The sequence below is a fragment of the Ambystoma mexicanum genome, chromosome 13 (assembly GCF_040938575.1).
Source record: "Ambystoma mexicanum isolate Mex_15411 chromosome 13, UKY_AmexF1_1, whole genome shotgun sequence".
NCBI lineage: Eukaryota > Metazoa > Chordata > Amphibia > Caudata > Ambystomatidae > Ambystoma > Ambystoma mexicanum.
In genome coordinates this window covers 234,716,512-234,735,025 of record NC_090938.1, presented here as the reverse complement: position 1 = coordinate 234,735,025, position 18,514 = coordinate 234,716,512, and the positions used below count along the sequence as shown (strand labels likewise).

Here is an 18,514-nt window from a genome sequence, read left to right as displayed (position 1 = left end):
TTCTGGCGCGGCTGCCATTTTATCGAGCTGTCTGCCACATGTCTGCGACGTGTTGCTGGGCCCGGCCTCGTCCAAGACTCTTGCGTGTGGATCACGAGGCCTACCCTGCTCCTCAGTAGGTGTGCCACCCTCAGCCCGGGGGTCGGTAGAGCTGCGTTTAGGCGTCCCCTCAGACGTACTGCCGGTAATAGGGCATAGCCCCTCGGCCATTCTGCCGGTAATAGGGCATAGCCCCTCGGCCATTCTGCCGGTAATAGGGCATAGCCCCTCGGGTATAGACCCGGTACAAGAACCTTCCGGTCCCTCGACACTGCGCCTGGCAGGATCCGCGGACCCCTCAACCCAAAGGCCGGTAGCTGTAGCAGCCTTGGGGCATGGGCCGGTAGAAGGACCTGGCCGGTAGAAGGAGTCTCCCTTGTGGGGTGCGCTAGAAAATATTGGCCCTACCTTGGGCCTGGTTCGAAGCTTCACAAAGTTCTTTACATCCTCTGGAGGCGACTTCTGGAAGAGCTCCCTCCACCTGGCTATTCTGTTCTGCAGCGCCTTCGAGGACAGCGAGTCACACGCCGAACATGATTGCAACCGTGGTCTGATCCAAGGCAACGTAGGCAGAGGGCATGGGGGTCTGAATTTGGGAAGAGCCCGATGCAGGATGGACACCTGCTGAACCCTGTAGAAGTTGACATGCGCCGGGGAGGCGTTTGACGCCCGAGGACAGAGTACCTGAATGATAGATAAGACAAAAGAGAGCAAGTATCCACGCGTGGAATTACATGGCCGAAGCCAAACCCAGGAGTGCTGGTGACTTCGGCCCGCTCCCCTCGACGCAGAAAAGGGGACTGAGGTGTGGTGCCGGAGGGCGAAGTCAGGGCAGCACATGCTCCCTGGGTCACGCCCGAACACGCCTCTAAATTTAAAGGGGCAGAAGGTTTTTTTCTGGTGAAAAAGGTTCCGTCTCCCGTCCCTTGGAAGGGACACCCATACAGTATGGGGTAAAGGGGACGGGTAAGAGTAAAAGTAAGTAAAGTCAAATTCACTTTACTATTCTTGGGAACGGTAGTTCACATGAGAAAAGGTAGTTTAACCTTATGAGAAATATAAAGGGATTTCTCTGCGACACTGCCCTGAAGGTGCTGTGTGTCACCATACAAAAAGCAGATGCCTCTGGAGTTTGTCAGATTCCAAAAACAGTGAAAACACAATCCAAATCAGGTAAAAAGACACGAGAGAGTGCAAAAAAGGTCTCTCACTATTGGGTTAAAATTTAAAATGTCCTAAATCCAGCAAAAGGGCTGGGGGCTCTCTAAGGTGGGAGGATTTTAGCACTAAAATGAACAGGTTTTATGAAGCCCTTAGTGATAAGCAAGGAGTTCCGTACCGGTTTGTTCTGTTGACGGAGATGAAGTAGCCAGACCGACGGTGAGTAGTTGGCTGAAAGCGTGATGCCGAGAACCAACCAAAAGTCCTCAGGATCAGACTAGGAACTCTTGGACCAGCTCCCCTACCAAGGGATGGCACTCACCAGATTATCGTGGCACAGGAACAGTGCAAGTCCTGGCAGGGGAGGCAAACGGAATGTTAATGTCCTGGATGATCGAGAAAGATACGCTGCGGAAGTAACTACAACACTGCCTTGATGATGGATGGGTCTGATGTTCTGAGCAAGTATCCAAGAGGCAAGCAGCAACACGACCAAAGCGCAGGTAGGACACAGGCAGGAGCAGACCAAGGCACAGCAAGAGAAGGAATAATCCTGACTGGGTGGTCAAGGGAGACCAAGAGCTAAAGAAGGGAAGAGAGAAGATAGAGCCTGGGCAAGGTGGAAATAAGGCAGCCAAAACCAAGGAAAAGGCAAAAAAGGTCAGCCTACCTCGAGGCAGAAGGGGTCACACCAGGAAGACCAGTCAGAGCAGACAGGAGAGGAGCGGCAACAAGAACAGCTGCAGCAAGGCACGGCTCAGAATTAAACCACGTTAAGATGCGGAGAACCGCTGGTACAGGAAGTTAATGAAGAAGTCACAACTGAAAATGAGGCCTGGACAACAAGCCTCGGTTGCCATAGAAACCAATGCACCACACATGCACGGAAAGCAGAATACAGCCCTCCGCGCATGAGTGGACACGAAACCACAGCAGCAGCCCTCTGGGTACTCTGCGACCCCCCCTCTCCCTTCTCCCCCGACACTCTTGCGGAATTGAAAACTAACGCCACTGGGTCCAGCTGCCAAGATGGTGCCGGACGGCGAAGACCCTGGGGTGCAGAAACAGGCCAAGGCGTGACAGCCCATGAGGTAAAGGCCGAGCGGTCAGTTGAGCCCCCGAGAGCAGGTGCTGCAACACTTAGTTGGACTTTAGAAAAACTATCCTAATAGTGTGCTGATCTCACAATATAAAATGTAGAAGGGATAACAAGTAGCCCTCTAGCCTTGGAACATGTGTTCTTACAAGGAAAATGAGAAAATATAAAGTGAAGTCCAAGAGGCTCCCCAGCAACACTGCACAGAAAGTGCTGTGTGCTGCAACAGTAAAATGTAGATCAAAAAGTTGGAGAAAAGTAGGACTCCAAAAATAAGGTATGGAGAGACACAAAAATGACTCCCATAGCCAGAGTAAAAGAAGGCGTGAGTGAGGGAAAAAGTTCCCACTCACCTAGGAACATTAAAAAAAGTGCTGGGGGTCTAACAGCGGAAGGAGATTTGGAATAAGATGAACATTCTTCCCTAAAAGGGCTAGTTTGCGTGTGTGCATAATGACCATTAAAGGTTATGAGGGCCTGGCAGAGTCCCTGCTAGCCATCCATGTCTTACTGGCATGTGTATGAGTTGAGAGAGGTACACTAGGGAAATAAACTGGAGGTGGGGGTGTCTAAGAGGATAGTCTATTATGTGTGTAGCTACAGTTTGAATTTTTGTCGTGAAAGAACTACATTCCTATGTCAGAAGTGTTGTGCAAAGTGTCATTCAAGTTGTAAGCAGATGCATGCTGGAGTGTGGCCACGCCTTTGGCCAATGGAAGAAAATACATTGGTACATTCAGCATGTTCTAAAACATCTGGGCTGATAAATTATGGTGGGTGCATACATCCAGCTATCATTAAGTGTCTACTTTATCAGGCACAAGGAGTCTACCCACCAACTGAACATTGGTGAAGGGATCGCCAAGGATACATCTTCATACGCAAAGCATTCTATACATTATTTCAAGCAATGGGCACTAGTTGTGCAAGAGGAGCACGGATCAAAATTATGTCGGCACAAACAAATAACATCAAGTTCTAGAAACATGGACATGGCAGTTGCTTGCGACGGGCTAGGTGGTACTGTGCTCTGTTGTGTAGTTCCATGTCTTTATACAATTTAGGCTTGCATTTTATTTCTCCTCGCACAATACATTTCCAATTGCTGGCATTAAAGTCACAGTATCTCATCATGAAGTTCAGTCACAAACCACCTATCTTTCTGGAGATGGGGATTGGGATGGGAGGGCGGTGGGGGGGGGAGGGGGGAGGAGTAGACCGCAACTGACCAGTCAAAAAACGAGTTTACCAAGCTCGGAATTCTTCTGAATGTACATACTTCTACTTAACCATCCACACATCCCTGGTCTGGCCTGCCGTTTTCCTGCTCCACTTTTCCCATGGTTCAACAGGCATAACCTTGAAGTAGATCAGCTCAACTTGCTAAAGAGTGTGAAAGCATCATTAGTGCCAGGATTCAGACCCACAAGTATTCAGGAACCAACCGATTGCACGGTCTACCTTAAACACCCGAAACATCCAAGTTATCAACCTTACCTAAAGAAACCATGCTACCGCCCAATGACACCATCTGGCATGCATTTTCTTAGATAAAAGTCTAAATAAACACCCACTCTGATTAACAATTTTTAAATTAATAAAATGTACTTTCCCAGTGGTCTAGCAGGTGATAAAAGTGCCTAAAGAAATGGAACAAAAAAAAGCTTTCATTCATCAGTCCTAAACCAAGCAGAACAGAATTTTACCTTGTTCGTCTCTGGAAGCTGTCCGGATGTAGCTTGCCATCGGTTGTACAACTGGCCTGTTCCCAGCCTGTCTTGTGCCAGTGTGATATTTCCAGAAGAAAGCATGTGCTGCGCGCGGTGCTGCCAGTTCACTGTACGCTCAATCATGTAGCGTAGGGCATCGCCCTCCGGTAGCCGAACGCGGATGCGCTGGAGGGAGGCAAGCAGTGGCAAGACCTTCTCTAAAGGTGGCTTCTCTGATCTACGACACAGAGGGCAGAGCCACACCTGAAGTCCCAACTGCAAACCAGAAATCTTAACACAGCTTGTATGAAACGAGCCCCTGCAGAGTTCACACTGTATCATCGGGGCAGCTGGAGCTTCTTGACAAACACACACTTGCCAATCCAAGTCCTCTTCACTGGATAGCAATTTGTTTTCATTGAAAATTCTCAGAGTGTGAAGTGCTTCCATCTCCCTCAGACGGGCTTCGCCCAGGGCAGTTATCTGCAAAGAAACCACACAGTGAAGCATTTGTCGCGCATGCAGGTTTGTGTACAACCAGTCCTGGGCCTTTCAACTTGATAAATCAACAACCGCACACACCTAATCACAGCAGCTAACAGGGATTGGTCCTTTAAGAGAACACACAAATGAAGAGTACTAGTAGTGGTAAGCAGCACCCTGTGTAATAGAGTACCAATGGCTGCATCCATCAGCTCTCCAAAACACATTCAAACCAAAGACCTCTGCCCTTAAATTGTATAACCCAAATTGGATCAATTGCTTCAGCTACTGTCTCTGCAACTGTTACGGCCATTATCTCTGCAAGGGGACAACTCACAATGGACCAACTATGTACATACTGCAACACCTAGCACACAATGTATTTGGTATACTTTGCTGTATTTCATGGATTGAAAGCTAAAATGTTGCACACTTCTTTAGGTCCCATTTATATATAGTGACCACAGTAAGGCCCTTATCTCCCAAAACAATTAACTTTATTATAAAGTCTCACAACATTGGCCTTCTTTCAATTCTGCCCCTTCCCCCACGCATGGTAGGCCCTTCTCTGCCATGACCAGGTTTCTCTTTCGAATAAGCCACTGTACAACTCCTCCCTCATACTCAGTGATGTCATGTGGGGTTGCCAGGGGTCGCAGTTTCCACCCCTGGGCAATCTGTAGCTACCCCTAAAAAAAGCAATAAAGCTGTGTATTGGGGGTACACGTGTAAGTTTCTTGAAATTGTTTCCCAAACGTAAAATGCATTTAAACCACAACAGCGGTGGTGGGGGATGGCAGTGGGGGAGGGGTCGGATTTGCCTCTAACAAGTATTTCAGCAGCATAAGTAATCTGAAGCCTCTGTCTGGAGTTGGGTACTGTTGGGGGAGATTTCCTGAAGTCCTACTTGGCAGTGAGACTTTAGTAAGCTATCCCAGTGGTTTGTAGATCCCTAACTCTTAGCATCAGTCTGTACTATCTCAGGACCAAGGTCGAGAGCCAAAGCAGTCAGGCTCAACTTAAGAGGAAGATGTGAGCTGTGGGCAAGTACACTGAACCCAGTAAGTAAAGCACATCAAAGAAACTTCCACATGAATGTAATGAACAAGTTACTTACCTGTAATTATTGTTCTCCAGCATGGGTCTGCCATGAATTCACATGCTCATGAATATTCCCGTTCGTCAGGCCAGGAATCCTCGGTAAAAGAAATACAGTTCACTTTCACTTACAAACTGTATTTCTCCTCTAAACCAATCACTGTCCTCTGAGCCATACTGTGTTGGGGAGGAACCAGGGTCCTCCCTAACCCCCAAGCACTTTTGAGTTAGGCAAGCCATCTTAAAGGTATCATTATGGTCGGGGGGCGCGCAGGAGGAGGGGCTCTGGGAAGGCTCTCATGCAAGCATAATCACATACAAACAGGCGAGCACTGAAGAAGGTAGTTGTCTACAGAAGGCTATACAAGGTGCAAATAACTATTAGTTGGATAGATTTGTAATGTCAGATTAGTGCTGTAGGAGTCCAACTCCCCCTCCTCCCCAGAAGGAATGTGGCCTCTGGGATCTAAATAGACAACAGGCACTTAGTATGCAGTGTTCTTCACTATGGCAGACGCATGAACTGACTCACCAGGTGTCCACTGTCAGTCAAGGGTCCATGCAGGTTAAGAATAGGATAATAGGATTTAAGTCTAAATTGGGGAGAAAACTATGGACCCAGATAACATGAGCAGGAGTGAAAAATTGATAGAATGGATGAACTATGTTTGTACATGGATAATGTTTAGTTTTCCTTGGGCTAGGCCTCAGCCTCAAGGTTTGTAAAAGTCTGCAGAGCTGGCGTGTGCTTTTGCATAGAAATTGTAGAACAGCATGCCCTGACAAAACCGCTGACAAAAAAGAAAGGCAGCTTTTGAAGCCTCCCTATTCTGGAAAAAGAATGGATTTGGCTCAAGTCCCGATTCAGCTCCAGTGACATCACCATGGCAAGCTGGACCTATATAAACCCCTGCTTGAAACAACTTTGGCAGGAAGGAACGGGTAAGGGACAGGAGAAGAACATTCAGACTGCAGAGTGCTTTGCTACCATCCTCATTTGTAAGATGAAACTTGTTATCCTTACAAGATCGCCTTTGGCCTTACTTTTCCCTAGCGGGGTGTATTGATTCTGGTGTGAGCGTTATTAGGGACACACTTACAAATGCCAGGCGCCAATGACAGTCCGCTTGCTAAGAGCCTCCTCTGGCAGCCATCTTTAGATTTGGTAAGCACGTGAAGTGGCAGTATGACCAAGAAGAGCCACAGAGGGGCAGGAGGCAGGGTTTGCATGTGAATCCATGCCAGACCCATGCTGGAGAACATTAGTCACATGTAAGTAACTTGTTCCTTCTCCAGCATGGAGTCTGGCATGGAGTCACATGCTCATGACTACAAGAATACATAGCAGCACACATGCACAACCACGGGAGAAGACAAGGCTCAACATTGAGCATCTCTAACCTCCTCATCAGGCTCACCTTCAAGCGAACAGGTTGCGCAGCACTGCTTGGCCGACTATGGACTCTTACCTGGAGTCCCTCTCGACACAGTAGAATCTCGTGAAGGTGTGCATCAACCTCCACGTAGCAGCCCAGCAGATGTCCAGCAGGGGCACACCAGACAGGAATGCCGTAGTAGCAGCAATTGCTCTGGTTGAAGGGGTTCTCGGACGGACAGCCAACAGTCGGTTTGCCAACCGGTGACAATGGGTGATGCAGCCAGAGAGCCACCTGGAAATCGAAGCCTTGGAGAGGGTCTTCCCATGGTTCACAGGGCCAAAGATCACAATAAATTCCTACGTCCTCCGAAAACTCTGTGTGGTCCACATAAAACTTCAGCGCTCTAGCCACATCCTGCAAGTGTAAAGTCCTCTCAGCCGGCGACAAAGGCGTCGGGAAGAATACAGGTAACACCAAGGGCTTGTTTAGATGAAAGTCCGACAGCACCTTGGGCATAAAGGAGGGGTGCATCTGTAGCACTACCCTCGTCTCGTGGAACGTTGAGTACAGTGGTTTACAAGAGGGCTTGGATATCTCCCACTGGTCGTGCGGAGGTGATGGCCACAAGAAACAAAGTTTTCCACAACAAGAATTTCAGTGGCGGCGAATACATAGGCTCGAACGTTGGACCCATGAGTCTAGTCAGCACCACATTGAGCTCCTACGCCGGGGCCTTCACCGGCAGAAACATTAGGAAAAGTCCTTTGATTAACTCCTTGACCAGGCGGTGTGACCATAACGACGACCGTCAAGGAGTTCTGGTGTACCGCCAGATGAACCTTGATGAAGCATGAGCCAGCCCTGCTTTGGCTAGCTACAGCAAATACGGCAGCACCTGCGGAGCGGTAATCCATAGAGAGTCGAACTTCTGTGCGCAGCACCAGACAGCGAACCTCTTCCACTTATGTCCGTAGCATTTCAGTGTAGACGAAGCCCTGGCCTTGGCAAGCACCTCTTTGCAGTCTGCCTGGATATCGTATCCCCCAAACTCTAGCGCTGCAGGAGCCAGGCCTGCAAGTTCAGCGACCCTGGATCGTGGTGCAGAATCGCACCTCCTTCTCTGGCGAGCAGATCTGCGGCTGCCGGAAGCTTGACTGGAGGGGACGCTGATAAATCCAGAAGGTCCAGGTACAATATTTGTCTGACATGCCGGTGCGACGAGGAGCATCGTGCACCGGGACCCTCTTAGATGATTGACTAGTCGAAGAAGCAATGGCAAAGTAGGGAACGTATACAGGAACAGGGGATTGAGAATGCGTCCCCCATGCTTCCTGGCTGGGGAAACCTGCTGGTAAACCTCTGGCACGGATCTATGTGATTTCGCCAAGTGAAATGTCATCGTGGGACATTTCATCGCCGAAATCTCATCGCCAGAAACCCTGTATTTTTTTATTTCTGGAGGGAGGGGTTCCCCCCCGACCCTCCCCTACTTTAATAATCATACCCCAACCCGCACAAAACACCCCCCAAAATCTTTTTTTAAAAAAAAAGGGTTTCTGGTGATGAGAATTCCGGCAATGAAATGTCCCACGATGACATTTCATTCGGCGAAATGCGTGTATACCCTCCGGCACATGGTGTTTGTCGCCGTCGCAAAGAGATCGATCTGGGGATTGCCCCAACATCGGAACAGAAGATCCACTTAGTCCTGCCGAAGCTCCCACTCGTGGCAAGAGCGCAGCTCCCTGCTGAGGGAGTCTGCAACGGTGTTCTTCACTCCTGCCAAATGAAACGGTACGAGGAACATCCCCCTGGGCAACGGCCCAATGCCATATGTCCTGCGCCTCTCTGGAGAGTGCCGGGGATCTGGTGTCCCCTCCTTCCGGATGTTGAACATCGTGGTGGTGTCGTCCGTGAAGACCCGTACCCCCTTGTCCTTGAGGGACAGCAGGAAGGACTTCAGGGCCCAAAACACTGCCCGCAGCTCCAGTACGTTGATATGCAACGACTTCTCCTCCGGCAGCCACAAGCCTCTTGCGTGGAGACTTCCGGTCTGTGCACCCCATCCCTGCAGGGAGGCATCTGTTGTGACAGTTTCCTGATGAGGCGGGGTCTGGAAGTCTTAGCCGCCGACAGATGCGTGCACTCCCCCCACCACCACTGTATCGCGTGACGGAAACTCTCGTCGAAAGGGATCTTGTCCTTGAAGCGCCACGATACCTTGAATGCAACTGGCATTGAGGAGCTCTTGCAGTGGGCGCATTCATAGTCTGTACAGCCGAAGGAGGTATATGCATGACATCATGCAGAGAAGGGACTTTATGGAGCTCACCCTTGCGATCTTCAGGGTCAACAGCCGTTGCACCTTGCCCAGAAGGAACAAGTTACTTACCTGTAACTGTTGTTCTCCAGCATGGGTCTGGCATGGATTCACATGCTCATGAATATTCCCCGTCAGGCCGGGAATCCTCGGTATAGAAAAAATCAGTATCAGTTTCGTTTCTGATCTGTCTTTACTAGTAGTAACTAATCACTGATCTCTGGGTCATACCGCCCACAGCCAATGACTGCACTCTCCCTAAGTCCTGCCTCCGGCAGCCAGCCTCAGATTTGGTAGCACATAAAGTGGCAGTATGACCAAGTGAAGAGCCGCAGAGGGGTAGGCGGGAGGGTTTGCATGTGTAACCATGCCAGACCCATGCTGGAGAACAACAGTTACAGGTAAGTAACTTGTTCCTTCTCCAGCACGGGGAATATGCTCATGAATGACAATGCATTACTTACCGTAAAAGCATTTCTGATGATTGTATCTGCTTAGATTCACATGCTGTGCATAGGTCCGACATCCAGTGGTCACTGCGGGGTATTGCATTTTGTTTTTCGTAGTTGAAAAGGGACGTCGACAAGGCGTGTCTGAAATACTATCCCTATAGTGACGTGTGTTGTACCCACAATCCTTCACGCGTCGAGGTCCCTCTGTTTGTATTTTTCTGCCCTGAGGGAGCCTTCTAGACGTGAGTGAGTACAGAAAAGAGAGATATAAAAGGAAGTCTATGTTCCTTCCATCCGAGCGGGGAGGAAGGGTGGGCGCATGTGAATCTAAGCAGATACAATCATCAGAAATGCTTTTACGGTAAGTAATGCATTGTCTTCTGATGCTTGTTAATCTGCTTAGAATCACATGCTGTGCATAGACTAGCGAGCAGTACCCGGAGTTGGCGGTGGGTTATGAGAAGGAACAGTAGAGAAAAGATGTCTTAATACTGCCTGACCCACCTGGGAGTCAGATCTCGAGTGTGCATCTAGACAGTAGTGTTTTGTAAAGGTGTGCACAGAACTCCAGGTAGCCGCTTTGCAGATGGACTCAAGGGGAACATTTGCAATGAATGCTATGGACGCCCCCGTGCCTCGAGTAGAGTGTGCTCTTGGCCTAAAGGGCAGTTCTCTCTTAGCAAGAGTGTAACAGAGAGTGATGCATTGTACAATCCATCTAGATATAGTGGACTTTGAAACTGCATCCCCTTCTCTTCCTGCTGCCACCGAGACGAAGAACTGATTAGTCTTCCTCAGTGGTCTGGTTCTTTCCATGTAGAACATGACCGCTCTGCGCACATCTAGTGTGTGCAGAGTTCTTTCCCCCAAGTTGGAAGGATTTTGAAAGAACGTTGGCAGTTCTATAGACTGGTTTACGTGGAATTTCGATATGAACTTCGGAGCAAACCTTGGGTGCGTGCGTAGAACCACCTTATCTCTGTGAACTGTAACGAAGGGGTCTAGAACAGAAAGAGCCTGTAGTTCACTTACCCTCCCGATGGAGGTGATAGCTATTAAAAAAGCAGTCTTAAGAGTGAGGTCTTTAAGAGATGCTTTGTGCATGGGTTCGAAAGGTGAGCCCATGAGTCTGGTAAGTACCACGTTAAGGTCCCATCCGGGAGCTGGGTCAGCTATCGGGGGGTGTATTCTCTTTATTCCCTCCATGAAGGCCTTTATAACAGGGATCTTCCACCACGACACCTTGAGTTGAGAAGTGGTGTATGCAGAAAGTGCCGCTAGGTGGACTTTAATGGAATTGAACACTAGACCTGAATCCAATAAGTGGGTCAGGTATAGAACAATATGTGTGGGAGAGCAGTCAATTGGGTTGATGCTTTTCCCTCTGCACCAGATGACAAATCTCTTCCACTTGCTAGAGTAGCAGTGGCGAGTGTTAGGTTTTCTGGCTTCCCTGAGAATGTCCATACATCTCTGCGGGAGCAGTAGATGTCCGAATTCTATGATCTCAGGAGCCAAGCTGCTAAGTTCATGTTCTGGGGGCATGGATGCAGAGTCCTGGCCTTGTCTTGTGACAGCATGTTGTACGGGCAGGGGAGTTTCACTGGGGGAGATAGAGACATCTCCATCAAGTGAGCGAACCACGGCTGTCGGGCCCACATTGGGGCCACCAGTATCATGGTTACTTGTTCCTGGTGCATCTTGTGCACCACTTTGTTGAGAAGGGGAGTCGGGGGGGAAAAGCGTAAGCAAATTTCCCTGACCATTGCATCGACAGACCGTTCCCCTTGGATTGGTTCTGAGGGTACCTGGAGGCGTAACTTAGGCATTGAGTTCTCCAGGGTTGCGAATAGGTCTATTTCTGGGAATCTCCATTGTGTGAAGACGTCGAAGACGATGTCTTCGTGCAGTCGCCATTCGTACTCTTCGGGCAGGGGGAAATCTCTGCTGAGTTTGTCTGCCAGCAGATTGAGTTCCCCTGGTACATGTTCTGACAGTAGGAACATGTTTTGTTTGAGAGCCCACTTCCATATATTCTGGGCCAGTTTGGACAGCCCTGGAGAGTGGGTGCCCCCCTGCTTGTTGATGTAGTACATGGCTGTGGTGCTGTCTGTAAGGACCAACACAGTTTTGCCTTGTAGGTGTTCCTGGAAGGCTTTTAGCGCCTTGAACACAGCTAGTAGCTCCAGTAGATTTATGTGTTTGGATGCTACGTTCAGAGTCCACACTCCGTGAGCAGTCTGATGGGATAGGTGAGCCCCCCCATCCTGTTAGGGATGCGTCCGTGGTTAGAGTGGCTTGCGCCGCGGGTGTGGCAAAGGGTTTCCCTTTTTCCAGGTTTTCCTTTGTCCACCATCGTAGCGAGAGAACCAAGGCCTGCGAGACCACCACTGGATCTTCCCATAATCTTCTGGCCTGACACCACTGGCTGTTGAGCCACTCTTGCATAGGGCGCATGCGCAGGCGCGCGTGAGGTACCAAATAAATACACAACGCCATCATGCCTAGCAAGCGCATTGCTTTGCGTACCGTCACCTCTCGACCGATCACATATTGAGGGATCTGAAACAGCATGTTTTGGACCCTCTCGTTGGAGGGGAAGACGAGGCCGTCCTTTGTTTGAATTAGAGCCCCTAGGAATTGTTTGACTTGGCTGGGGTCTAAGCTGGACTTCTTTTCGTTGATGGAGAAGCCCAACTGGAATAAAAGGTCTACCGTCTTTTGGGTATTGGAGAAGCATGTTTCGTAAGAATCCCCTGTTATGAGCCAGTCGTCGAGGTAAGGGTTAACTGGGATGGACAACCTGCGCAGGTGGGCCGCTGCCACTGCCAGTACTTTCGTGAATACCCTTGGTGCCGATGCTATGCCGAAGGGTAGCACTTTGAACTGGTAGTGTTTGCCCTCTATCATGAACCTGAGGTATCTTCTGTGCGCTGGCAACATTAAAATATGAAAGTATGCATCTTTCATGTCCAATGTTGTCATGTAATCTCCCTGATTTAGCAGTGGGATCACTTCCTGTAAGGTCACCATACGAAACTTCTGGGGTTTGATAAACTTGTTCGCTGGGCGCAGATCTAATACAGGGCGCATGGTTAGATCCTTTTTGGGTACAAGGAAGTACACTGAATAAATACCTTCCGTTACCTGTGATAGAGGTACGACCTCTATGGCTCCTTTTTCCAGCAGCTGTTGTACTTCTTGGAGAAGGATAGCAAGGTGTTCCGGTGTCATGCGTCGTCCCCTCGGGGGTCTGTATGTTGGGGAACTGTTGAATTCGATGCAGTATCCGTGGGCTACGGTGGAAAGTACCCAGCGGTCTGACGTTATTCCCTCCCATGCTGGAAGAAAGGATGTTATCCGGCCCCGACAGGTGTTGCATGGGAGGGGACGCGAATCTTTGCGTCACTTGTTGTTGTTGGGGGCTTGGGAGCCTCTGGGGGCAGACCCCCGACCTCTCCCTTTGCCCCTGCGCTGGCCTCTTTGGCTGTACTGGCCACTATTGGCTTGGTAACTGGTGGCAGGGTACTGTTGCTGCTGACTCTGTTGTTGGCGTTGGCCACGAAAAAAGCGTTTGTTGCCATAGCCGCGTCTGGTAGTGGGCTTAGAGATCTGGTCAAGAGTTTTGATAGTATCGAACTCTTTTTTAGCCATTTCCAGAGCCTCATCCACCGCTTTCCCGAAGAGGTTAGAGTCTTCAACAGGTTTATTTATTAAAGACGCCTGTGTCTCCGGTTTGAACCCTGAGTTGCGCAGCCATACATGGCGTTTTAGGAGTATTCCCTGAACCAGGGAACGTCCCGCTGTCTTAGCAGCATCCAGAGAGTTCTTTACAATACTCTGGTTGACCTGGGTTCCTTCGCCAATAGTAGATAGCAGGCGTGTACGTAGTGGTTCCGGCGCTTCTTCGGCATCCTTGCGCAATTCTTGCCGAAAAGGCAGCCGAGGATGTGACTCTTTTAGCAAGGGCATATAACCTCTTGCCCTCCTTGTCAGGTGGTGCCTCACTGGTGGACAGCGGCACCCCTGCCCTCTTCCTTGTATTATTTACTACAAGGGAATCCGGAATGGAATGTCCCCTGATGTACAGCGGGTCTGAGGGTGAAGGAGTGAAAAGTGTTTCAATCCTTGGATTAACTCCTCTGATTAGTGCGGGTGTGGATAGCGAAGGGATGATTCTTCTCTTCACTGAAGCGAGGAGGGGAATGGTCTGGCTGACTGGGGGTTTCTCCTTAATTACTCTTTCTACAAAGTCTATTTCCGGAGAGATCTCCCCAGTGTCCAGTTCGAAATGTGCTGCTGCTCTGCGCAACAGGGCATTGAATGTGGGATGATCGTCAATGGGAGACGTGTTTCTAACTGGTGAATTGTCAGGAGGATTTAGGTTCAGGACATCAGTCTCCGAATATACTGATGGGGATTGCCAGGGATGAGAAGGTCCTTCTTCTGGATTTTCTCCGAAGCATTCTCCTACCATGTCTGGGCTGTCTTCCAGACCTTCCTCTTGGTTCTGTCCCTCTTCATTGTCCACAAAATCATCCTCCTCTTCTAAGTATTCCTCACCCGTGAGGTCATACACATTCTGGAAGTCTAAGGCTGTGTCCTGCCTCGGGTATTTGGCCCTGGGGTCCTCCTGAGGCCCTTCTCTTGTTCTCTTGGGAGTGGGAGGGTTCTGGGTGTTCATAAACCTCTCCATTCTCTCCATGCAGAGATGGAGCCTTTCCATGGTTTCATGGGGTACCCCTGAGCGGTCTAGCGGGGGAAAAATAGTGTTATCTTGCTGAAAACGGCTCGACCTCTCCCACAACGTCGAGGAAAGTGTCCCGTCGCCCTCCGAAAAGCCTTCCGGTGTGCTGGGGATACCCCCGACTGAAGGGGGTAGTCCCTGTTTTTCTGCAGGCTTTTTCGGCGTCTCTTTCGACCTTTGCGTATCACTCGACATGTCCTTCGGCGTACGCTTCTGGGCGTCGGCTACAACGATCCTCGCCAAGCTCTCTGTGACTCGTTTGTCAGCGGAGGGCTGTGGTTTCGACGTTACGGGTGTCAAACGTTCTACGGCGGCGTGCGCTCTCTGCTGGTGCGCGCCGGCCGAAGGTTTGGGGGCGGCGCCCTTATTTGCCGAAAGCCCAGTCGCTGGTCGCGGCTGCGGTTGCGAGAGGGGCTTCGAACCCGAACGGTCCGAGGAGGCCGCCGGTGTAACCTGCGTCTCCTTGGGCGCTGATGCTTTCTTCGTCTTCAACGAAGAAGAGCCATGGGTTGTGTGTTTATGTGTTGTATCATGTGCGTCAGTGTCGCCGGGGTGTTCATCCCCATAAGCAGGGCGTGAGCCGAGCCCGTCGGGGCCGGGGACAGACGACTAAGAGCGCGAGCGCTCCTTAGAGGGGTGTACGACTTCCGTAGCGGAGGTCGTGTTATCACGTTCCTCGTCACTGTCGGTGGTCGCAGCGGCGGGTGAAGGCCCGGCCTTCGACATAGCGTAGGCCGCCCACCTCTTGACCCTACGGTCTTTTAGAGTCTTTGGCTTTAGAAGCCGACAAGCCGAGCAACCCTCTTTGTGATCGAGGGGCAAGCAGCGGTTACACCGTGAATGCTTGTCCTTCCAAGTAAACTTGCCCTTACAAAGTGGGCAAAACCTAAAGGGTGTCCTCTCCATAGCCGAGGCAATAAACCGTGATAACTACCCCAAGGGAAAGGAAGGGGAAAAGGAAAGGCATTCTCAGAAAAAGAATCAGAGATGTCCCACGACCCCACTCTCCCTACTGTATTTGGCCTGCGAGGCCAGGCCACGTGTTCGGCAACGCCGAAGGATCTCCTCCGCTCGTCCCCTCCGTCGAAGATCTTGCTCGGCGGAGACAGCTTCACAACTGCGTCGAGGGAGGGATCGATATATTAATGTTTAACAGGAAAAAACGACCAAAGGTCGAGGAGATGGAATCTGCAATGTCTCTCTAGGAGCTCTGGGTAAAGGCGACCAGTAGCTGGGCGGAAAAAAAAAAATCAGAGGGACCTCGACGCGTGAAGGATTGTGGGTACAACACACGTCACTATAGGGATAGTATTTCAGACACGCCTTGTCGACGTCCCTTTTCGACTACGAAAAACAAAATGCAATACTCCGCAGTGACCACTGGATGTCGGACCTATGCACAGCATGTGATTCTAAGCAGATTAACAAGCATCAGAAATAAGATTACATAGCCGTACACACCTGCCCAACCACGGGAGGTGGCAAAAGGCTCAACATTAAGCAATACATAAACTCGACATTAAGCAACTCTTACCTCCTCACCAGGCCCTTCAGGCGAACAGGTTGCGCAGCACTGCTTACCCGACCCTGGACTCCTCCCTGGAATCCCGATCGACGCAGTAGAATTTCGTGAAGGTGTGCGTCGACCTCCACGTAGCAGCCCTGCAGATGTCCAGCAGGGGCACACCAGACAAGAACGCCGTGGTAGCAGCGATCGCTCTGGTCGAATGGGCTCTCGGACGGCCGGGCAGCGGTCGGTTTGCGAACGGGTGACAGTGCATGGTACAGCCGGAGAGCCATCTGGAAATGGAAGCCTTCAAAAGAGCCTTCCCTTGATTCACAGGTCCAAAGTCCACAAAAAGCTGTGACGGCTTCCAAAAACTCTTCGTGCGGTCCACATAGAACTTCAGCGCTCTAGCTACATCTAGCGAGTGCAAAGTCCTCTCGGCCGGCGACGGGAAGAAAACTGGTAACACCAAGGGCTCGTTGAGGTGGAAGTCCGACGGCACCTTGGGCATGAAGGAGGGGTGCATCCTGAGCACCACCCTCGTGTTGTGAAAAGTCAAGTATGGAGGCTTGCAAGATGGGGCCTGAATCACTCCCACGCGCCGTGCGGAGGTGATGGCCACAAGAAAAGCTGTTTTCCACGATAGGAACTTCAACGGTGCCGTATGCATATGCTCGAACGGGGTCCCCATGAGCCTAATCAGCACCCCGTTGAGCTCCCACGCCGGGGCTGGGGCCTTCACCGGCGGGAATGAGCGGAATAGTCCCTTCATAAATTCCTTCACCAGGCGATGAGACCACAAGGACCCCCGTCCTGGTGTATCTGGAGATGGCAGCCAGATGTATCTTGATGGAGGCGTGAGCTAGTCCAGCCTTGGCCAACGACAGTAGGTATGGCAGTACTTGAGGGGCCGTAATCCGTAGAGGGTTAATCTTCTGTGCCCGGCACCAGACAGAGAACCTCTTCCATTTGTGTCCGTAACACTTGAGTTGAGGACGCCCCGGCCTTTGCAAGAACCTCTCTGCAGTCGGCCGGTATATCGTATCCCCCAAACTCTAATGCTGCAGGAGCCAGGCCTGCAAGTTCAGCGACTTCGGGTCGTGATGAAGAATGGCGCCTCCTTCTCTGGAGAGAAGATCCGCGTCCACACGCAATTTGACTGGTGGGGACGCTGATAAGTCCAGAAGGTCCGGGAACCAGATCCATCTCGGCCACGCCGGTACGACGAGGATCATCCTGCACCGGGACCTCTTGAGCTGGTTGATGAGCCGGAGTAGCAGTGGCAACGGCGGGAAACCATAGAGGAACAGGTTGTCCCAGGGGAACGAGAAAGCATCGCCCATGCTCCGCGGTTGGGGGAACCTGCTGGCGAACCTCTGGCACTTGGTTTGTCACCGTCGCGAAGAGATCGACCTGGGGTCTGCCCCACAGCCTGAAGAGTCGATCCACTTGATCCTGGCGTAGCTCCCACTCGTGGCACGAGCGCAGCTCCCTGCTGAGTGAGTCAGCAATGGTGTTCTTTATCCCTGCCAGATGAAAAGGTACCAGAAACATCCCCTGGTCGACGGCCCAGTGCCACAGAACCTGGGATTCCTTGGACGGGGCTGGGGATCTGGTTCCACCCTGCTTCCTGATGTAGAACATCGTGGTGGTGTTGTTGTCGGTGAAGATCCTCACCACCTTGCCCTTGAGGGACGGAAGAAAGGACCTGAGGGCCCAAAACACTGCGCGGAGCTCCAAAATGTTCATATGAAGCGGTTTTTCCTCCGGGAGCAAAAGGCCTCTCGCATGGAGGTTTCCGGTATGCGCTCCCAACTCTTCCAGGGAGGCATCCGTCGTCACCTTTACCTGGTGAGCTGGGGTCTGAAAGTCTGCGCCCGCCGTCAGATGAGTGTGGGTGCCTCACCACCGGATTGCTTGTCGGAAGGTCTCGTTGAGCGGTATCCTGTCCTCGAAGCTCCCAGTCGCCTGGATCCAGCGTGCGTCGAGGAACTCTTGCAGTGGACGCATTCAAAGTCTGCACAGGCATACCAGATAGATGCAGGAGGACATCATCCCGAGAAGGGATTTGATGGATCTTACCCTGGCTAAGTCCGTGGCTAGCAGGCGTTGCACCTTGCCCAGGTTGGCTTTCGGACGGCGAGGCCAGCCGTGCTACTGTGTCGAGCTTGGCTCTCAAACAGGGTGACCTGCGAAGGGACCAGGTGGGATTTGGGGAAGTTGATGGAGAACCCCAGGTCCGTGAGTAGCTGGATGGTCTTCGCCGTGTGCTCTACGACGAGCTCCCTTGTCCTTGCTCGGATGAGCCAGTCATCCAGGTAGGGATAGACGTGGATCTCTTGCAGGCATAGCTGCGCCGCCACCGGTGCTAGGCACTTGGTGAATACCCTGGGTGCCGACTTTAATCCGAAAGGGAGGGCCTTGAACTGGTAGTGCCGTCCTTGGACCACGAACCTGAGGAACTTCCGGTGTCCTTTGAGAATGGGGATGTGGAAGTAGGCATCCTCCAAGTCCAACGACGAC

General features: G+C 51.1%; 1 protein-coding gene across 3 annotated transcripts in view; it reads right to left on the bottom strand.

Annotated features, from left to right (window-relative positions):
* The window catches only part of KDM5B (lysine demethylase 5B), a 1,291,824-nt gene that overhangs the window by 101,533 nt on the left and 1,171,777 nt on the right, over positions 1-18,514 (bottom strand). For all 3 annotated transcript variants that reach the window (XM_069633695.1, XM_069633694.1, XM_069633693.1), the window contains one exon: positions 4,003-4,488. In XM_069633695.1, the coding sequence (XP_069489796.1) occupies positions 4,003-4,488 (486 nt within the window). The remainder of the gene's footprint in view (positions 1-4,002; positions 4,489-18,514) is intronic.